The sequence below is a fragment of the Misgurnus anguillicaudatus genome, chromosome 6, assembly GCF_027580225.2.
Source record: "Misgurnus anguillicaudatus chromosome 6, ASM2758022v2, whole genome shotgun sequence".
In the NCBI taxonomy this organism is placed as follows: Eukaryota; Metazoa; Chordata; class Actinopteri; order Cypriniformes; family Cobitidae; genus Misgurnus; species Misgurnus anguillicaudatus.
Genome location: NC_073342.2, coordinates 11,333,953 through 11,351,658, shown reverse-complemented (window position 1 = coordinate 11,351,658; position 17,706 = coordinate 11,333,953). Strand labels below are relative to the sequence as shown.

General features: G+C 37.9%; 1 protein-coding gene across 1 annotated transcript in view; it reads right to left on the bottom strand.

Annotated features, from left to right (window-relative positions):
* The window catches only part of LOC141364205 (GTPase IMAP family member 8-like), a 153,227-nt gene extending 136,866 nt beyond the window's left edge, over window positions 1-16,361 (bottom strand). Inside the window, exons 1-4 of the mRNA XM_073868293.1 lie at window positions 16,298-16,361; window positions 15,161-15,865; window positions 12,802-13,437; window positions 7,458-7,529 (exon numbers count right to left, since the gene is read on the bottom strand). Of these exons, the coding sequence (XP_073724394.1) occupies window positions 7,458-7,529; window positions 12,802-13,437; window positions 15,161-15,865; window positions 16,298-16,361 (1,477 nt within the window). The remainder of the gene's footprint in view (window positions 1-7,457; window positions 7,530-12,801; window positions 13,438-15,160; window positions 15,866-16,297) is intronic.
* Window positions 16,362-17,706: the final 1,345 nt, after the last annotated feature.

Genomic DNA, 17,706 nt, shown 5'->3' with positions numbered 1-17,706 from the left:
TCACGTAGGAAAGGCACAAAAAACAACACTCATTTGATTCATGTTTTTGTGGATTTTAGGGACATTAATCAAGATCTCATTTAAATTTACAAAAACTACACCAAACTAATGCTTCTACAAAGGATCAAAACTGCATTTTTAACCATGAATTGAGTAAAGGTTTCCTTCCTTTATTCTCAGTTCATTCAATAACCTTTATGCTAATAAACTGACCGAAATGACTAATTCACAACACCCATAGACAATTACTTTAATTACTGTACACTCTTAAATATAAAGGTACTTCATCGCAATGCCATAAAAAGAACCATTAACATCTGAAGAATCTTTCTGTTCTCTTTATGATGAGAAAAGGTTCCGATTATAAAATGGCAGAGAAGTAAAAACTTAAAATAACAATAGGGTGAATTATTATTTGTTTTACATTGTAGTTGATAATTACATTGCCATAGCTTAGAATGAACAGAACAGAAAACCTCATTAAATAATGTTAAACTCTATCACAGATTTACAAACATAGTATCACTTCTAATTACCCGGGGCCTCATTTATAAAATGCTGCACAGAAACCATCCTAAATTTGACCACACCATAATTTTTCAAAAATGGGTACGTGTGATTCATAGAAGACGAACGTATGCACAGAAAATACGTGGAAACCTTTGTTTTAGATGTAAAATTTATAAATCGCAAATTATCTTGAGCTTGTGCGCGGCTATTTCAGGTCTCCGACTTTAAATGATGCCAAATTAATGAAATCGACATATAAAATATCCAATAAAATAAAATATCCATAAAATATTCAAATCCTTTCAAGCAGCAAGAATAGCTCATATTTCCAAAAACCTACAGCAAAAGACAATAAAAAGTTCTTTTCCACATCAAAAAATTGTTTTTATAAATGTGAACGTTGCCATGGATTTTTGCATATGCACACTCTACGATCAAATCTGTGCATAAACACGCTTTATAAATGAGGCCCCTGTTGTCTCGTATATTACAACACATTTTTAAAAGCTTAAATTGCTTCTGCTGTATATGCATTAAGTTAAAAACATACTGTAGTTATGTTGTCTGTAGTGGTGGAGTTAGCAAATGCTTCTCTAAAGGTTTTGTTTCAAGTTTCATTTGTGTTAACTTTAATGGTTTGGTAACTGAAACCAGAAATTAAATATCAATATCATATTAAGACTCAATAAAAATTATAAAGCTTATAAACATCTGCTCTACTGGGGTTCAGTGATGTTAGTTACCTGTATCAGTTTCCTTAATTTCCTAACCCCTTTTTACACCGAGATTATGAAAAATACACAGAAAATGCATACAGGTTTTGTCCTGGATCATTTGATTTTTGGTTCATTCACACTGCCAATGATTTTCCAGAATCTGTCCGTGCATTCACACAAATACCGTAAGGATCCTGTAAAGACACGTGACATATTATTTCCACAGCGTCTGAAGTTTGCTAATTATCTGTGATTTCTCTCTCAAAAAACCACACATGTGCATTTTAGTGTATGACAAGATCATAAGGAGCGTGTGATGCGCTGTCATGTTGGTGAATGATCTCTGCTTCAGTCCAGTTTGCCAACATTTCTTGTTGTGAATGTTGATCCATGTTTAAATTCCTGTGTCAAAGAGCTGAATCATAACTTCTTGTTGAGATGACACCTGCGTCTTCACCACAGCACTCCTCTTGTGACATTGTTTCTGCATCTTGTTTACATAGAATGCTTTCCGAAAATGTTACAAGGTCCTCTTTACGGGTGGATTCCAGAACATTTACGGGACGTGTTTGTGTGCACACAGAAGTTTGTCTGCCAATTTTATGGAAATTTTTGGGACCAAAGTACTGTGTGAATGGGGTTTTAGATGAATGGAAAACTCTTTATTACAGAATTTATGTTAAATCAAGGACATTTATTTCATTAATTTTAGGTGAAAAACAGCATTACAGTTTCTTTTTATCCTTATTTATTCTGTTTGCCTCTTCTTAATAAATTTAAGATCCTGGCTGGGTTCTTTGTTGTTTTGGTTTCTGAATGTTCCTCAGACTCAGAAGTGGAGTGTGAAGATCCATCAGCAAAGTTGACAGGTTCGTCTATTGAGTTTGATGATGCAAAAACTGAACTGCGGTCTCCACTTGATCGAGATCTGAATGAACCAAAACCAGAACTTCCCAGAGAGACTTTATCAGACATCTCATCTCCTCTCACTGAAAATAACGATAAATAATTAGACTGTTAGATAGTACAAAAACATTTTTCACATTTAGAGAAATTTTGTCATGTTTTTTATTCAATTAATCAACATAATAACTTATATTAGACAAGAACGTCCTACGCCTGAGTCACACGTCTGTGCTGTACAAGTTTTACCATTATGTTTTGGTACATTATGATCCTAGTAAGATTTTGGGTAAAAACCGTTTATGTTTTTTATGTTTGACTTTGGTATCAACGGTTCTGATAGACAGAGTACTGTGGGAGCAGTCACACTGCACGACTCTTGACTCAAAAGTTTTACATTAACATGAATCATTATTTGAAGATTGACATTCAGGTAAACAGAAATTTGATTCTGTAAATTAACTGTTGAGTATGACAGGGGTATCATAACAAAGCTTATAATTAAATAGCAGAAATCAATACTCCTGCCATAATGAAGCCATTAATGTATGAAACCATTGAAATGAATGAGTCTGGCTGCATTAAACCCCTGTTATAACACATGTGTCTGACTATACTTCACAATAAATTTACTCATAAGTTCATTACCTCACTTTGAGGAAAAATAGCCCTTGTGTCTCAAATGTCAGTCATTAAATGTTTTCATGTTGTCTGGTTTTCTCTGTAATGTCCCTAGTTGTCTGTGGATTATCTTGTTTTATGTTTAATAAACTACTGCATTTGGATTCACCTCTTCTGACTCATTTGTTACCTTCCTACTGGCATCACATCTGAACGCTATTGTTTATGATAAACTCAGTAAGCTAAGTGCGCATGAACAAACCTATTCTCCACTGATAACTAATTTCAATACAGTACCTCTGATTGGCTGTAACATTAATGCTCAACAGACACATCTGTGATTGGTTGTAATGGGGATTTGTCACCCAAAACAGACTAATAGTTCATTGGTGGTCACTGCATTCAAATAATTAAATAATAAAATATAGTTACTAAACGGCTGTCGTAATACTGTGTTATAACTTGATCCACCTCCAAAGTTGATAGGTTCATCTCTTGAGCGTGATGATGCAAAAACTGAACTGTTGTCTCCAACTGACCGAGATCTGAATGAACCAGAACTCATCACAGAGACTGTTTCAGATATGTCATCTTCATTCACTGAAAATAATGATCAAGAAAGAACATTTAGAAACAAAGATTTCTTTTCTGTTTTCCTAATTACATACAACATACTATAGTTTAAATTAAGACTTTTTGGTTAACCCAAAAGACTGTAAAAAAAATACCACTTGTATTAAAAGGGTAAACATGAGTTTTCTTTTACAGTTGTTACATTCCCATAACAGAAGAACGGACCAACAACAACAACATGGCTGTTTCTCAATATGCGTTCTTCAGCGATCTTGCATCCTTGTGTTCTCGCTCTACGTCATCATTAACATCGAAGTTCAATTCCAATTCTCAAGAACACAAGTACAGAGGACGCATGAAAATACCCGGATGTGTTCTTGATATCGAGGATGCATCGAGTGCAGACTTGCGTTCTGAAATCTGGGGAGGTCAGGTGACCAACAGGAAGATCGCACACATCTCAATTCTCACAAGTTTGTTCTGTGTTCTCTCTGCCATTTGAGTTGGTTCTTCCAAGGTCGCCTAGCAAGACCAATCTCCACGAGAACGCAAGTGCATTCTTGGAATTGAGAAACAGCCCTTGATTTCCCCAAAAGACTACGTACTCTACAATATCTACCAAGATGGATGTCCTCTGAAGGAACATATTAAGGATTTTATGGACAATGCACATTTGGTGATCTGGAGTGATAGCATATTAACCCTTTATGGATTTCTTATGTTCTTCAATTGAATGGCTGTAATTTCAAGGTTGATATTGTTCCTGAGAGCAAATGTAATTATCATCCAGTTCCAGCTCGTTCTCCTGATCGTCACGAGTATCCAGCTCACTTTCATGATTGTTGCGAGTATCCGGCTTGCTTTCCTGATCGTCGCAAGTTACCAGCTCGCTCTCCTGATCGTTGCAAGCACCTAGCTCGCTTTCATGAACGTCGTGAGTGTCCGGCTCGCTTTCCTGATTGTCGCGAGAGTCCGGCTCGCTCTCCTGATCGTTGCAAGTGTCCGGCTTGCTTTCCTGATTGTTGTGAGTATCTGGCTCGTTCTACTGATCGTCACAAGTGGCATACTTGCTTAGCGGTTTGTCATGGATACCATGCTCACACCACTATTCCTCAAGAGATGCATGCATCACCTAACCATATTAGATCAACTCCCCCTAGTGGTAAAACATCGGATTTTCGGAACGTTTCGAACCAATGACTAAAACAAAAGATTCATAAATGTTCTGAAGCCTCATGAACAGTGGGGGCCGGTGATTTCTTTATTCGAGGGCGCACCATGCGAAGTTCATCACAACTTGTATGTAGCCCGTCATGTGTGTGGTTCATAATTTCAAAATATGTGTTCTGCCATCAAGTGAACCTATGTGCATCATGAGTCTTGTCAAAATAAGTGCATGCTGCATAGTGTCTTGTGTGTATTTTATGAACGTGAGCGTCTCTCTAATCATAAACAGATTTTGACGTCTGTGCACCAGGCACTAATTGTGACAAAACACGTGGTTCACATGACGCAACAAACACATTTTTTGGAAAAACGAGCAACCCACATGACACTACAAACATATATTTTGACTTTGCGCCCCTCGGATGAGCAGTCACGAGCTGCCACTGCTCATGAAGCAGTGTTTTGAAAGTGACCATCACTAGTGTTCTGTGCCCCTACTCCAGCCCTGCCTCACTGAACTCAGCCTGGTACCTGCTGGTGTACCTGTTCTCAGCCCAGTGCAGCTGGCATCCCTGTAAACAGTCCAGTTCCCGCTGGCATACTTGTACACAGACCAGTGCCCGCTGGCAAACCTGTACACAGTCCAGTGTCCACTGAGGGAACCTAACCTGTACACAGTCCAGTGCTCGCTGGTGAACCTGTACACAGTCCAGTGCCTGCTGGCAAACCTGTACACAGTCCAGTGTCCACTGAGGGAACCTAACCTGTACACAGTCCAGTGCTCACTGGTGAACCGTTACACAGTCTAGTGCCCGCTGACGAACCTGTACACAGTCCAGTGTCCACTGACGAACCTGTACACAGTCCAGTGCCTGCTGGCAAACCTGTACACAGTCCAGTGCCCACTGAGGGAACCTAACCTGTACACAGTCCAGTGCTCGCTGGTGAACCTGTACCCAGTCTAGTGCCCGCTGACGAACCTGTACACAGTCTAGTGCCCGCTGACAAACCTGTACACAGTCCAGTGCCTGCTGGCAAACCTGTACACAGTCCAGTGGCCACTGAGGGAACCTAACCTGTACACAGTCCAGTGCTCGCTTGTGAACCTGTACACAGTCTAGTGCCCGTGACAAACCTGTACACAGTCCAGAGCCCGCTGACGAACCTGTACACAGTCCAGTGCCTGCTGGCAAACCTGTACACAGTCCAGTGTCCACTGAGGGAACCTAACCTGTACACAGTCCAGTGCTCGCTGGTGAACCTGTACACAGTCTAGTGCCCGCTGACGAACCTGTACACAGTCCAGTGTCCACTGACGAACCTGTACACAGTCCAGTGCCTGCTGGCAAACCTGTACACAGTCCAGTGCCCACTGAGGGAACCTAACCTGTACACAGTCCAGTGCTCGCTGGTGAACCTGTACACAGTCTAGTGCCCGCTGACGAACCTGTACACAGTCTAGTGCCCGCTGACGAACCTGTACACAGTCCAGTGCCTGCTGGCAAACCTGTACACAGTCCAGTGCCCACTGAGGGAACCTAACCTGTACACAGTCCAGTGCTCGCTGGTGAACCTGTACACAGTCTAGTGCCCGTGACGAACCTGTACACAGTCCAGAGCCTGCTGACGAACCTGTACACAGTCCAGTGCCTGCTGGCAAACCTGTACACAGTCCAGTGCCCGCTGAGGGAACCTAACCTGTACACAGTCCAGTGCTCGCTGGTGAACCTGTACACAGTCTAGTGCCCCCTGACGAACCTGTACACAGTCCAGTGCCCGCTAACGAACCTGTACACAGTCCAGTGCCCGCTGGCAAACCTGTACACAGCTCAGTGCCTGCTGGCAAACATGTACACAGTCCAGTGCCGACTGATGAACCTGTACACAGACCAGTGCCCGCTGGCAAACCTGTACACAGTCCAGTGCCCGCTGGAGAACCTGAACTCAGTCCAGCACCTCCCAAACTGGAGCCTGAGGTCGTTGCAGTAGTGGTGATGGCGCTGGCGTTGGGATGCGTTTGGGCTGCTCATACCACCCGAAGCTTCCCCAAGGATTTTTTTTGGGGGGATTACGTACATACCTATGGCTGCAGTGGCCGTGAGCCACTGCGGCCACTGTGACCCTCCTATACTCCTGGGTCACAGTCACGGTCACGGTCACTGTGGTCGTTGGAATTTATGTTGTTAATCACTGTCACTTGACACTCATCACCTAAACCTGTATATAAGTCTGCCATTTGTAAAGTGTTGTTGAACCTCAGCCTAAATATCAGCATATAGCGGCAAGTCACCCTCCTGAAAAAAAGCTTGGGAATTATCCTGGTCTATGCTGGTTTAGCTGGTGGTAATGCTGGTTCGGTGCTGGTTTAGCTGGTGCAAATGCAGGTTTGGTGTTGGTATAGCTGGTGCTAATGCTGGTGCTGATGCTGGTTTGATGCTGGTTTAGCTGGTGTTCACTAGCAAACCAGCACCAAAACCCAACATATGCTGGTCTAGCTGGTATGCTGTTTTTTTTCAGCAGGGCAGCAGTCACAACTTTGTTTTTAGCATTGTAACAACATTGTTATTAATTTAATGAGTAATTTAACATTGGGGTGTACATCTCAAATGTAATGTTACAGCTGGTGTTATGTTGAGTTTGGTCTGTTTTCCAGCAGTCTTTTGCATGCATGAGGTTTTTTAAAAATTTAATTTAAGAATTTAACATAAATTGATGCAAGTATAAAAATGTAATAATTATTATAAATAAGTAAATAAAAGATGTGTTATTGTATGTAACTTTTTCACACACACACAGAAAAAACATTTATGAAAGTGGTGCCCTAATTTTTCGCTTGAGCACCTGCCCTTCAAAAAAAAATCTTTCTGTATGGTATAGCAATGTGAACATTATTCAAATTATTTTATTTGGTGCTAAAGATGAAAAGTGAGTGAGTGTGATGATACAAAAATGATGTGTTGCCCTCACCTGATCGCGATCTGACAGAACCGTAAACAGAACTCATCAGAGAGACTGTATCAAACATCTCATCTTCAGCCACTGGAAATAATGATCAAGAAATGAAGATTGTAAGATAGTTTGAAATCATTTTTATGGTTGTTTGTGCTTTTTTACTGTAAATGAAAGATGCTTAAAGCATTCTGCAATTCAGTTTACTTGTTTGATTGTTTTTCTTTTTTCACAGTTATATTGGTATGTAAATTATATCCTCAAAGTTTGTGCTTGCAACATTTTTAATATAAAAAAAGAGAAATGGGTGTATGTTTTAACATTCCCTGAACGATTTGCCGACCTTTACATTTGGAGACATTGATCTCCTCTTGCAAACGAATTCACTACATTCAACAAAAAAGGTGGAAATGCTTGTCCCTTGCTTTTGCAGACCACTTAATCACAAAATTTGACCCAATAATCCCATAATGATATATATTTAATAAATATAGACTGTCCTTAACATGTACTTTTCTTTGTTTTCCATTTTTAAACTTTTTTTTAAATGTCTAGTCCTAAAAATTGCCCTGTCCCTTCGATCATACATGGAAGTTGAACTGTGTACTTAATATTTAAAATCATGGTTTTTATAAAACACATCTAATTTACATTTACCTTTAACCCTGTATGAATTTACTACAACACTGAAATGGTAAAAATACACTATTACTATGAATAATATCAAATAAATATTTGTCCCCCAAATTTATGTCATTGGTGTTACCCTACCCAAAGCACTTTTATTTTGAAACAATGCATCAGCTCTTTGAAGTTTTTCCTGGGTCAAGAGGTCAGTAAAGGAAGTGCAGTGGAGGAAGGCAAAAGGTTTGTGAGATGTCTTACCTTATTTGTCTAAAATATCATGATATATCTAAGAATTTTGAGATAAGATTTTTTGGATGTCATTAGTGTTACTCTTTTTTATAGCTGGGAGTAGTGATGGGCAGAGCGAGGCTTCGTGAAACACTGAAACAGTTGAATCAATTGTGTCGAGGCTTCGAAACATGGTTCGAAACCGCCTCCACAGTGACATCTAGTGGTCAATCGCACGTATTACCATAGAGCAGCCTTGACAAGGTTTTAGACGAGCGCTGACAAATTGTATCCCACCTGTTGATTGATTAACACAAGTGATCAGTTGGGAGAGTGGATAGTGCCCTCGACTCTCATGCTAAAAAAACCTTGGATCGAACCCCGGAAAATGCGTTACTACCGTTGTCACAATGAAGTTACATATTTAGGGGCCAAGCCCGCAGGGCGGCAGGCCACTATTGCGTTTGATGGTTTTCTTATTATTATTATTATTATTATTATTTTATTTCTTCTTCCCCAATGGGAGTCTATGGCAGCCCTATGAACCGTACATAGGAAAATGAAACAAATTTGGCACACTTGTAGTGGTGGTCCTAAATAGTCATGTGACCAACTATGGGGTCTCTAGCATTAACTCTATAGCGCCACCAACACTTCAAAAATTCAATATTCAAATGGTTATAACTGTAGAATCATTTGATCAACAAAAACTCTACCTACTACATCTGAATCCTCTCCTCACGCTCATTACAATGACCACCTTACATTAAGACTCCACCCATTACAGTAGCGGCCATTTTGAAAAGTACAGTATTTCGTTTTTTCGCTACTACTTTTGCAGCGTTCATTGCATTGTTACGCAATTTGGCACAGAGAATCTTTGGACCGAGCCGCAGAGAATGACCAAACAGAATTTTGATATTTATCTTTGTTCAAAAGTAATACATTTGTCAATAGGAATAACTTTTAAACCATTTAATCAACTAAACTTCTATGGAGAATATTTGATGGGGTAATCTATGCCTTCCCAGTAGCTCAACCAAATGCGTGATGGGCATGAAATCCAGAGGTTGCGGGTTCAAATCCAGCGTAGGGCAGCAATTACTATGGTTCCCTCATATATGATATATCATGTAGAGTTAAATGTTTGAACAGGTTTGACTACCTACAGGGGATTTAAAAAAATATTCTGTTCTTGAGAAAAATCTCTCCAAACTTGAACATACACATTGTCACTACAGCAATCTAGCTTAAGCAGCTGTCTGTATGTATGTCTCCCCTGTAGCTCAACCAGATGAGTGACAGGCATGAAACCTGGAGATCATGGGTTCAAGTCCTGGCTAGGGCAGAAATTGAAGTCTCTTACTTTAGAGTCAAAAGCTTCAATTCATTATTTGTATTTTACTTTATTATTTTTACAGGTATTATTTCGTTTGTGCTCTTTTGGTTTAAGTCTCATGTGTAACATGTATGATGCTTTGGTGGTTCAATTGTTTTCTAGGTCAGCATTGGACTAATCGGTCCTTCTTTCAGCATGCAAATAAATATTATACTTCAAAATTTTTATTTTTTCATTATGTTCATTCTCATCTCTGAGTCCTGTGTGCTGATAGTTCCCATACATATCTGCTACATTGCATTCTTCAATTGCATGTCCTTTCAGCTTCGTTGCGTGTTGCAGGACCATTGTTGCTTGGCCCCGTATCGCTGTCTACAGCTATATTTTTTGTTGTTGTTTTAACATCTGTTTGACAACTACATTATTGTCAATAACTATAAGATGGTCTATTTAATAAATAAATTGAATAGAGATAAATACCACATAAACAATAAGAAAATTAATCAAATATATCGAGCCACCATGTCACATATAAATATTTGCTGTGTGTGGAAGGAATTAGCGTACTTCTTTTTTTACAGATAATTTCTCCAGCCTTTAAAAAACTCCTCTCACAAAAACCCACAAGGTCAATATGCGTTTATTTCACTTTTATACAGATGTGCGATTGTGTTGTCTGTTCCCGACCGTGCCAATCAAAGGCTGATTCGGCAGACCACACCTGATGAAACACTTTAGTGAAACACTTCGAGGCTTCATTTGGTCATAGTCACGTGACATGGGTGTTTTGAATCACGCTTCGGATCAGTGTTTCGACACATCTGCGCTTCGGGATCTCGCAAAGCTTCGGAACGACTGTTTCGCGTCAGCCATCCTTATCTGGGAGTGTTAAGATCTTTACATAAAAATACATTATACTGAATAAGTATGTGATTGTTACATCTCTGATGAAATAGCACATGGCTAATGGCAGCCATTTTGTTAAAATATTACTTTTTTCTGTAAATTGTCCATTGGTGTTACCATCATTGGTGTTACTCCTCTAATGAGTACTTTTTATGTTCTAATTTTTTCATTGGTATTACATTGTGTCATTGGTGTTATATTGTGTCATTGGTGTTAAACCAAGTTTTGGTGATATGAATGTATTTTCGTGTACTTTCTAGTAATTTTTCCCCGTCTTTTCTTGCTGTTATCATTCCTCTACCTTTAACTAAATACAAAAGCTGTAATGAGAAAAAATATTTAGTATCAACACTAATGTTGTTTAAATAACAGTAATACCAATGACAAATAAATGACTCATGGATTCTTTATTAAAATGTATTAAAAAGTTAAAAATAGATTAAGCTCCAGCGGATTCATAGATTTGACAAGTTAATTAATGCTATTAAAGAAGTTTTGGGTATATTGAAAGAAGTTCATTTAAGCAAACTTCCATCACACTGTAAAAAATACTTCGCTGCCTTAAAATTTTTTGTTGAATCAACTAGGATTTACAAGTCATTTCAACTTACTATTATTTATCTTGACTAGAGATAAGTTGTTATAATTTATAAAATTAAGTTGACTTTTCTCAACTATATTTTATAAGTTGTGACAACTCATCTCTGTTGGCATGACTTGTAAATCTGAGTTGATTTAACAAAAAATTATAAAGTATTTTTTACAGTGCACCCGAATTCCACCTTTTCTGTAGAATGACCCAACTGTTAAAATAAAGCTTCAGAAATCCTACAAGTTCTCTGTCAAGAGTTATCTGCACAAACATGAAGGTAAGGTGATATGATGAATTGTTGGAATGGGTAGCAGTAAGCTAAATCTTTTGAATTTTAATGGCATAGCATAGTGAATATGAGAGTAAAATCTTGATGCTTTCAGGTGAATGGGGAGAGGAAAGGGGCTGCATAGTAGGGATGCATATCAATTAATCGCGATTAATCTATAGCAGAATAAAAGTTTTTGTTTACATCATATATGTGTGTGTACTGTGTATAATAACTTTGTATAGTTAAATGCACACACAGGCATGTATATATTTAAGCAATGTTTACATGTGTATATACATTTGTATATTTATGTATAATTTATATTATATATAAATATAAATACTTAATATATAAATATATTTTTTTCTTAAAATTATACTTGCATGTGTGCATATTTATATACACATAATCACTATACACAGTTCACACACACATATGATGTAAACAAAAACTTTTATTCTGCTATAGATTAATCGCGATTAGTTGATATGCATCCCTACTGCATAGTATTGAGGTTGTTTAAAAGTTCAATAGGAGCTGGAAGTTCACGGTTATTTTATGACTGTTGATGCATTGCTGTTGCGAAGTCCATTAACTTTTTATTATCTTGCTGCTCATGTGCTGCAACTGTAGCTTGTTTATTGTATCAGTATTGTGTAAGATGAGAGGGGTATATATAGGACTTGACCATTTTTTGACACCATGCCATGAAAACCCAAAGGAGTTAGCCCACGACTAACCATTGAAACAACACATCTTAACTTCGTATTTGTGCAGATAACTAAGAACGTGTAGCATTTTTGAGATTTGCTTTAGCAGTTGATCAATTCATTTGGACAAGATGATCAATGTTTCAAACATAAAGGCTGGCAAATTCTTAAGCGACAGGAAAAATACACAGCAGTGGCCAGCAGGAAGTGAGAGAAGGGTCCATTAATAAAAACATTTATAGCTATCTGATCGTAAAAAGGTGTAAATGCCCTCCGAAACGTCTGGGACCCATTTTAGACAAAACTGGACAAGTGTAAATACATCTGGTTGATGAAACCACGTCAGCGCATAACTCCTCCCAAACATAAGCACTCTAACCGGAAGTTAGCCGGCAAAGAGGCAAACAAACACAGATGACACGCTCATTGCTTTATCTAGCGATGTCAGTGGATAAAAAAGCTTCCTAGAACCAATAAGAGAGTCCGATGACAAACTCGAATGACATTAAACAAAGAAATAGAACTTTGAGAGAGAGTTTTGTGAATGATTTTCCCCTTCATGGACCTGTACGTTAAATCACCGTCCTGTCACTCTCCTGCTGCTCTGTACTGCACAGCAGTTAGCAAATGTATAACGACTGACATCTTGTAAATGAATGTTTCATTAAATATAGACTGTATTCACTTACTAATCTGTGATCTTGCTCTCTCTCCTTCTGCTCTCTTTCTGTCCGATTCAAAACAGCAGCCGTTGTTTTCTGTCACTGTCTCCTCTATCTTCTCCAGCAGATCTTTGATCTGAGTCTCATCACTTCTGTTGTTATTGTTGAGAAGATGATATCTGTTCCCACATTTCTTCACCAGCCACTGGAGATCCTCACCTTCACTCTCAATGTGTTTCTCTATAGTTGTGTCTCCTAGAAGATCTCCATGAGTGAAGAGCACTATAGTGTGACTCCAGACTCTCTCACCCAGAATATCAACATAACCCTGAAATACTTTTCTCTCATCCTCTTTAAAAATATAATCAACACGTATAACCAGCAGAACAATGTGAGGTCCTGGAGGACACAGAGACACACTGAGTAAAATCTCTTGTTTCAGTAACTCAGTGCTCCCTTCTACAGGTATATTTCTCCACCATCCAGGAGCTTCAATCACAGTGATGTGTCTGTCTGCTACTTCTCTCTGTCTCTTCACACACTGAGCAGATGTCTTCAAGTCAAACTCCTCTCTGTTCAGGATGATGTTTCCTGTTGAACTCTTACCAGCATATTTATATCCCATTAACACAATCCTCAGATCTGAGAGCTTCTGAGTGTCATCTGTAACAAATACACAAAACACACTTATTCAAAATTGTACTGTACTGAAAATAAACAGATATAAATACAACAGGTTAAAAATAACAAATGTTAAATTTAACAGATGATTGACTATTTATTTGATAGAACAGACAAAAGGATTATGGAAATATTAAGGGAAATTAATTAAAATTCTTGATGCCGAATGGTCAATAACTGTGATTTATCCTTTTCATGGCAAATTCGTTTTAGTGAATTTCTCTGAGATTAATACACATTCCATTGTTAAATCCCATTGTACCTGAAATACGATTTATTACATTTATTTATTATCTGTCTAATAACCTAATCTAATAACTATAAATATTTAAAAATTAAATGTTACTACATTTTCTGTCATTATACTATATACTTATAGTCTTTGTGTGATTAATTACAAAAAATATAAACCACAAAAATATAAAAACATCAAGAGATAGTGAACCATGGTCATGTGTTGTTGGGGCAGTGATACAAAAAATAGAACATAAAAAATACTGTATTTGTGTATAAATTACTATAAAAGTTTATCTTACTGTTGTAAAACATTTTAACATAACATTACAACATTTTTAGATCGCATTTCAGACAATTTTAGGGATTCTTGAGTTTGGACCACCATCATATAGGGCATAGATAATGGATCCATTCTGATAAAATGACTTTAAATAATGTTTCTGTACTTAAAAGACAATTTATACAATTAAAATAATTAAATTTATTATACTGTCTATCAGCTGTACAAGACATTTTCTATTATCACATTTAAACCCTGAAAATCATGGGACTGTTCAAGAAAAAAAAATCTGTGTCTGGTAGTGCAAAATATTCTCAGTCTATTTATTACAAACAATAGCAGCTGATGAAAAGAGTTTTTGTTGTGACTTATTTCATTTCTTCTCTTAGATGAGTCTTTAAAACGTGACAAACAAGTTTCCGGTGTGATTGGATCAAGTTTTTATCACTTATGCATTTTATCAAAAATTAAGCACTTTCTAACTGACAAAACCTTAGAGATGGCAGTTCATGCCATAATCTTGTCTAGATTATTGCAACTCTCTATACTATTGTGTCACCAAAACAATTTACAATTAGTTAAGAATGCTGCTGCAATCAGGACTTCACTGGTTGCATATCAACTACAAAATTCGTTTTAAAATACTTTTATTTGTTTTTATAAATACATAATCACCCCTGCATAATCAGGCCCCTAATCATTTATCAGAATTATTGCATCCATACTCTCCTTCCAGAAGCCTAAGGTTAGGCAAACAGACCCTCCTCATTGTCCCCTTTTCAAGACTTAACCGTAAAGGGGACTGAGCCTTCTGTAAGAGGGCCACAGTTATAGAATGATATACCCATAGAGTTAAGAACTTATTTGTTTTCTTTGGTATATCAATAATTATCCTTTTCATTTTAATTTGGTTTAATCCTCCATTTTTTTTTTTGTACTATTTTTTCTCTGTGAATTATTATATTGTTTAATTGTATTTGCTCTTGTTATTCCTTATCTTAGTATTATTTTGCTCAGTATATTTTTACTCTTTTATTATACAGCACTTTGGTCAGTCCTATGGCTGTTTTAAATGTGCTTTCTAAATAAAGTGAATAGTGTTTGCAGCAGTTATTTATCATGGGAATTTTCATGAATTCATTACTGAAGATACTCAGTGTACAGATCATCACTGTGATGTTTACTCACTCATCTGTGATCTGATCATCTCTCTCTGTTTCTTCATCCTCTTCATTCGTTTTTCTGCTCTCTCTTCCTCTGCTCTCCTTCTTTCTTTCATATCCTGTAAAATCTCTCTGTCAATTTCAAAATGGCGGCCATTGTTTTCTGTCACTGTCTCCTCTATCTTCTCCAGCAGATCTTTGATCTGAGTCTCATCACTTCTGTTGTTATTGTTGAGAAGATGATATCTGTTCCCACATTTCTCCACCAGCCACTGGAGATCCTCACCTTCACTCTCAATGTGTTTCTCTATAGTTGTGTCTCCTAGAAGATCTCCACGAGTGAATAGCACTATAGTGTGACTCCAGACTCTCTCACTGAGAAGATCAACATAACCCTCAAATACTTTTCTATCTTCTTCTTTAAAACTGTAGTCCACACGTATAACCAGAAAAACAATGTGAGGTCCTGGAGGACACAGAGACACACTGAGTAAAATCTCTTGTTTCAGTAACTCAGTGCTCCCTTCTACAGGTTTATTTATCCTCCATCCAGGAGCTTCAATCACAGTGATGTGTCTGTCTGCTACTTCTCTCTGTCTCTTCACACACTGAGCAGATGTCTTCAAGTCAAACTCCTCTCTGTTCAGGATGATGTTTCCTGATGAACTCTTACCAGCTCCTTTATATCCCATTAACACAATCCTCAGATCTGAGAGCTTCTGAGTGTCATCTGTAACAAATACACAAAACACACTTATTAAAAATTATGCTGTACTGAATAGACAATACAATAAAACAGAGATATCGGGTTTAATTCTGTAAGGGGAACAAATATATAATCCCCATCCATCTGAGGCCCAATGGCGGTAACCAATGGAATGGTGAAGGATTCTAGCACGTTCAGTCTTTTCCGGCACTTGCAGATGACGTTTTGGCATTACGCAATTTTGGTATTATTATCTGACTCCAAAGATAAAGTTAATATAAATCAGATTGATAATTACTTTTAACAGTTGCAGAATTTGGGTGGATGTTTGGTTATTCTGGTTTAGCCCTACTTGTTATTGCATCCGTTCGTTCGGCTACACATGTTGCTTTGGACTCACGCACCAGCCGTTTATTAATCTTTAAAAATCATGCGGGCCCACGATCACAATCGAACCAGACTTGGTCGCTGCTAGAGATTTGACCATACGTTCAGAAGGCCGCCTTTTATGCGTGCTCATCTCTGAACATACTTTATTTCTAACCAGAGTTTCACAATCACTGTCATAAAACAAAACTGACCGTTTTCTCCAATTAATAGCTTTGTATAATCGTGCCATAATTTAATATACAACTTAGATGGATTAATATTGAGATAATCAGAGGTTGAGGCACACCTGATTTAGAGCTGTCAGACAACACTTCCAGGTTACTCTAAACGGAAATACACATTATTAGCCTCCATGCATTTAATTTAACTTAAACTAACACCAAGTGCTAGTCGGATCTCCAGAATCCTTCGCTAAAGTACCACTATGCCATCTACACTGTAATTTTAGTCCGTTACTAGCCTGATTTCAACATTGCGGTAACAAGGATACATCGTAATTTACTTATAATGTCAATAACTTCCGTAGCAACACAAAATAATCCAAACACAAATTTATTAGCCAGGTAGGAAGGTCATAATTCAGAGTCAATTCACAATCCAATTAAAACACAAAGAATCAAATGAGAATATTGCATACCTGGTAACTGATGAAGATCTGTTTACAGATTCCTCAAAGTAAAATGAATGATGAATACATGATGCTATTTCAAAGATACAGCATCAGCGGGGTGCATTTCTAGATATAGAAAGTCCCACCTGAATCTTCTACACATCTCCTTAAATAACCAGAGAACAAAGCATATAGGAATTTGGAACTGATTGGTTATTGTAAAACTCAGGGCTGACCTTAAATTGCATACAGGGGGTGATTGGTTTTTGTCTAAGATGGGAGGTGTCTATCAACATTGAGTGAAGTTTGTTAACACTTTAAAATTGAAGAGTGAAACCATTGTGATCACATGCAATGAGATGTTTCAATTAAAAACAAATAAGATCAGTTTCAGATTCTTTGTGCATGTAGAATGTGGCATTTCACATACAGTTTGCTTTGAGAGAATGAGATGATAGCGCAATATTATCCTAAAAAAAGGTGAGCCTGTTCCATTGTTTAAGGAATACGAGCCAAAGGTTTAAGGCTGCTTTACATGCTGAGTTTAATATGACTAGGTTTTTTAAGCCGGGGACGAAGGATGCTAGACAGAGGAGATGAAAGAAAAAGAGGCGGCCTTGAGGCACGATTCTCATAGCGAAGTTGAGGTACCCGAGTAAGGAAAGGAGGTCACGTTTGGAAATGAACTGCGCGGAGGTGAGGTTTTGAATTACATTAATTATTCTGACGATTTTGTCTTGAGGCAGCGAGGCTTGACATTTGACGGAGTCAAGGGTAATTCCGAGAAATTCCAGTGAGGTAGTGGGTCCCTCGGTTTTTTGGGGGGAGACGGGAACCCCTAACTTTGAGAAGAGATGGAGAGTGA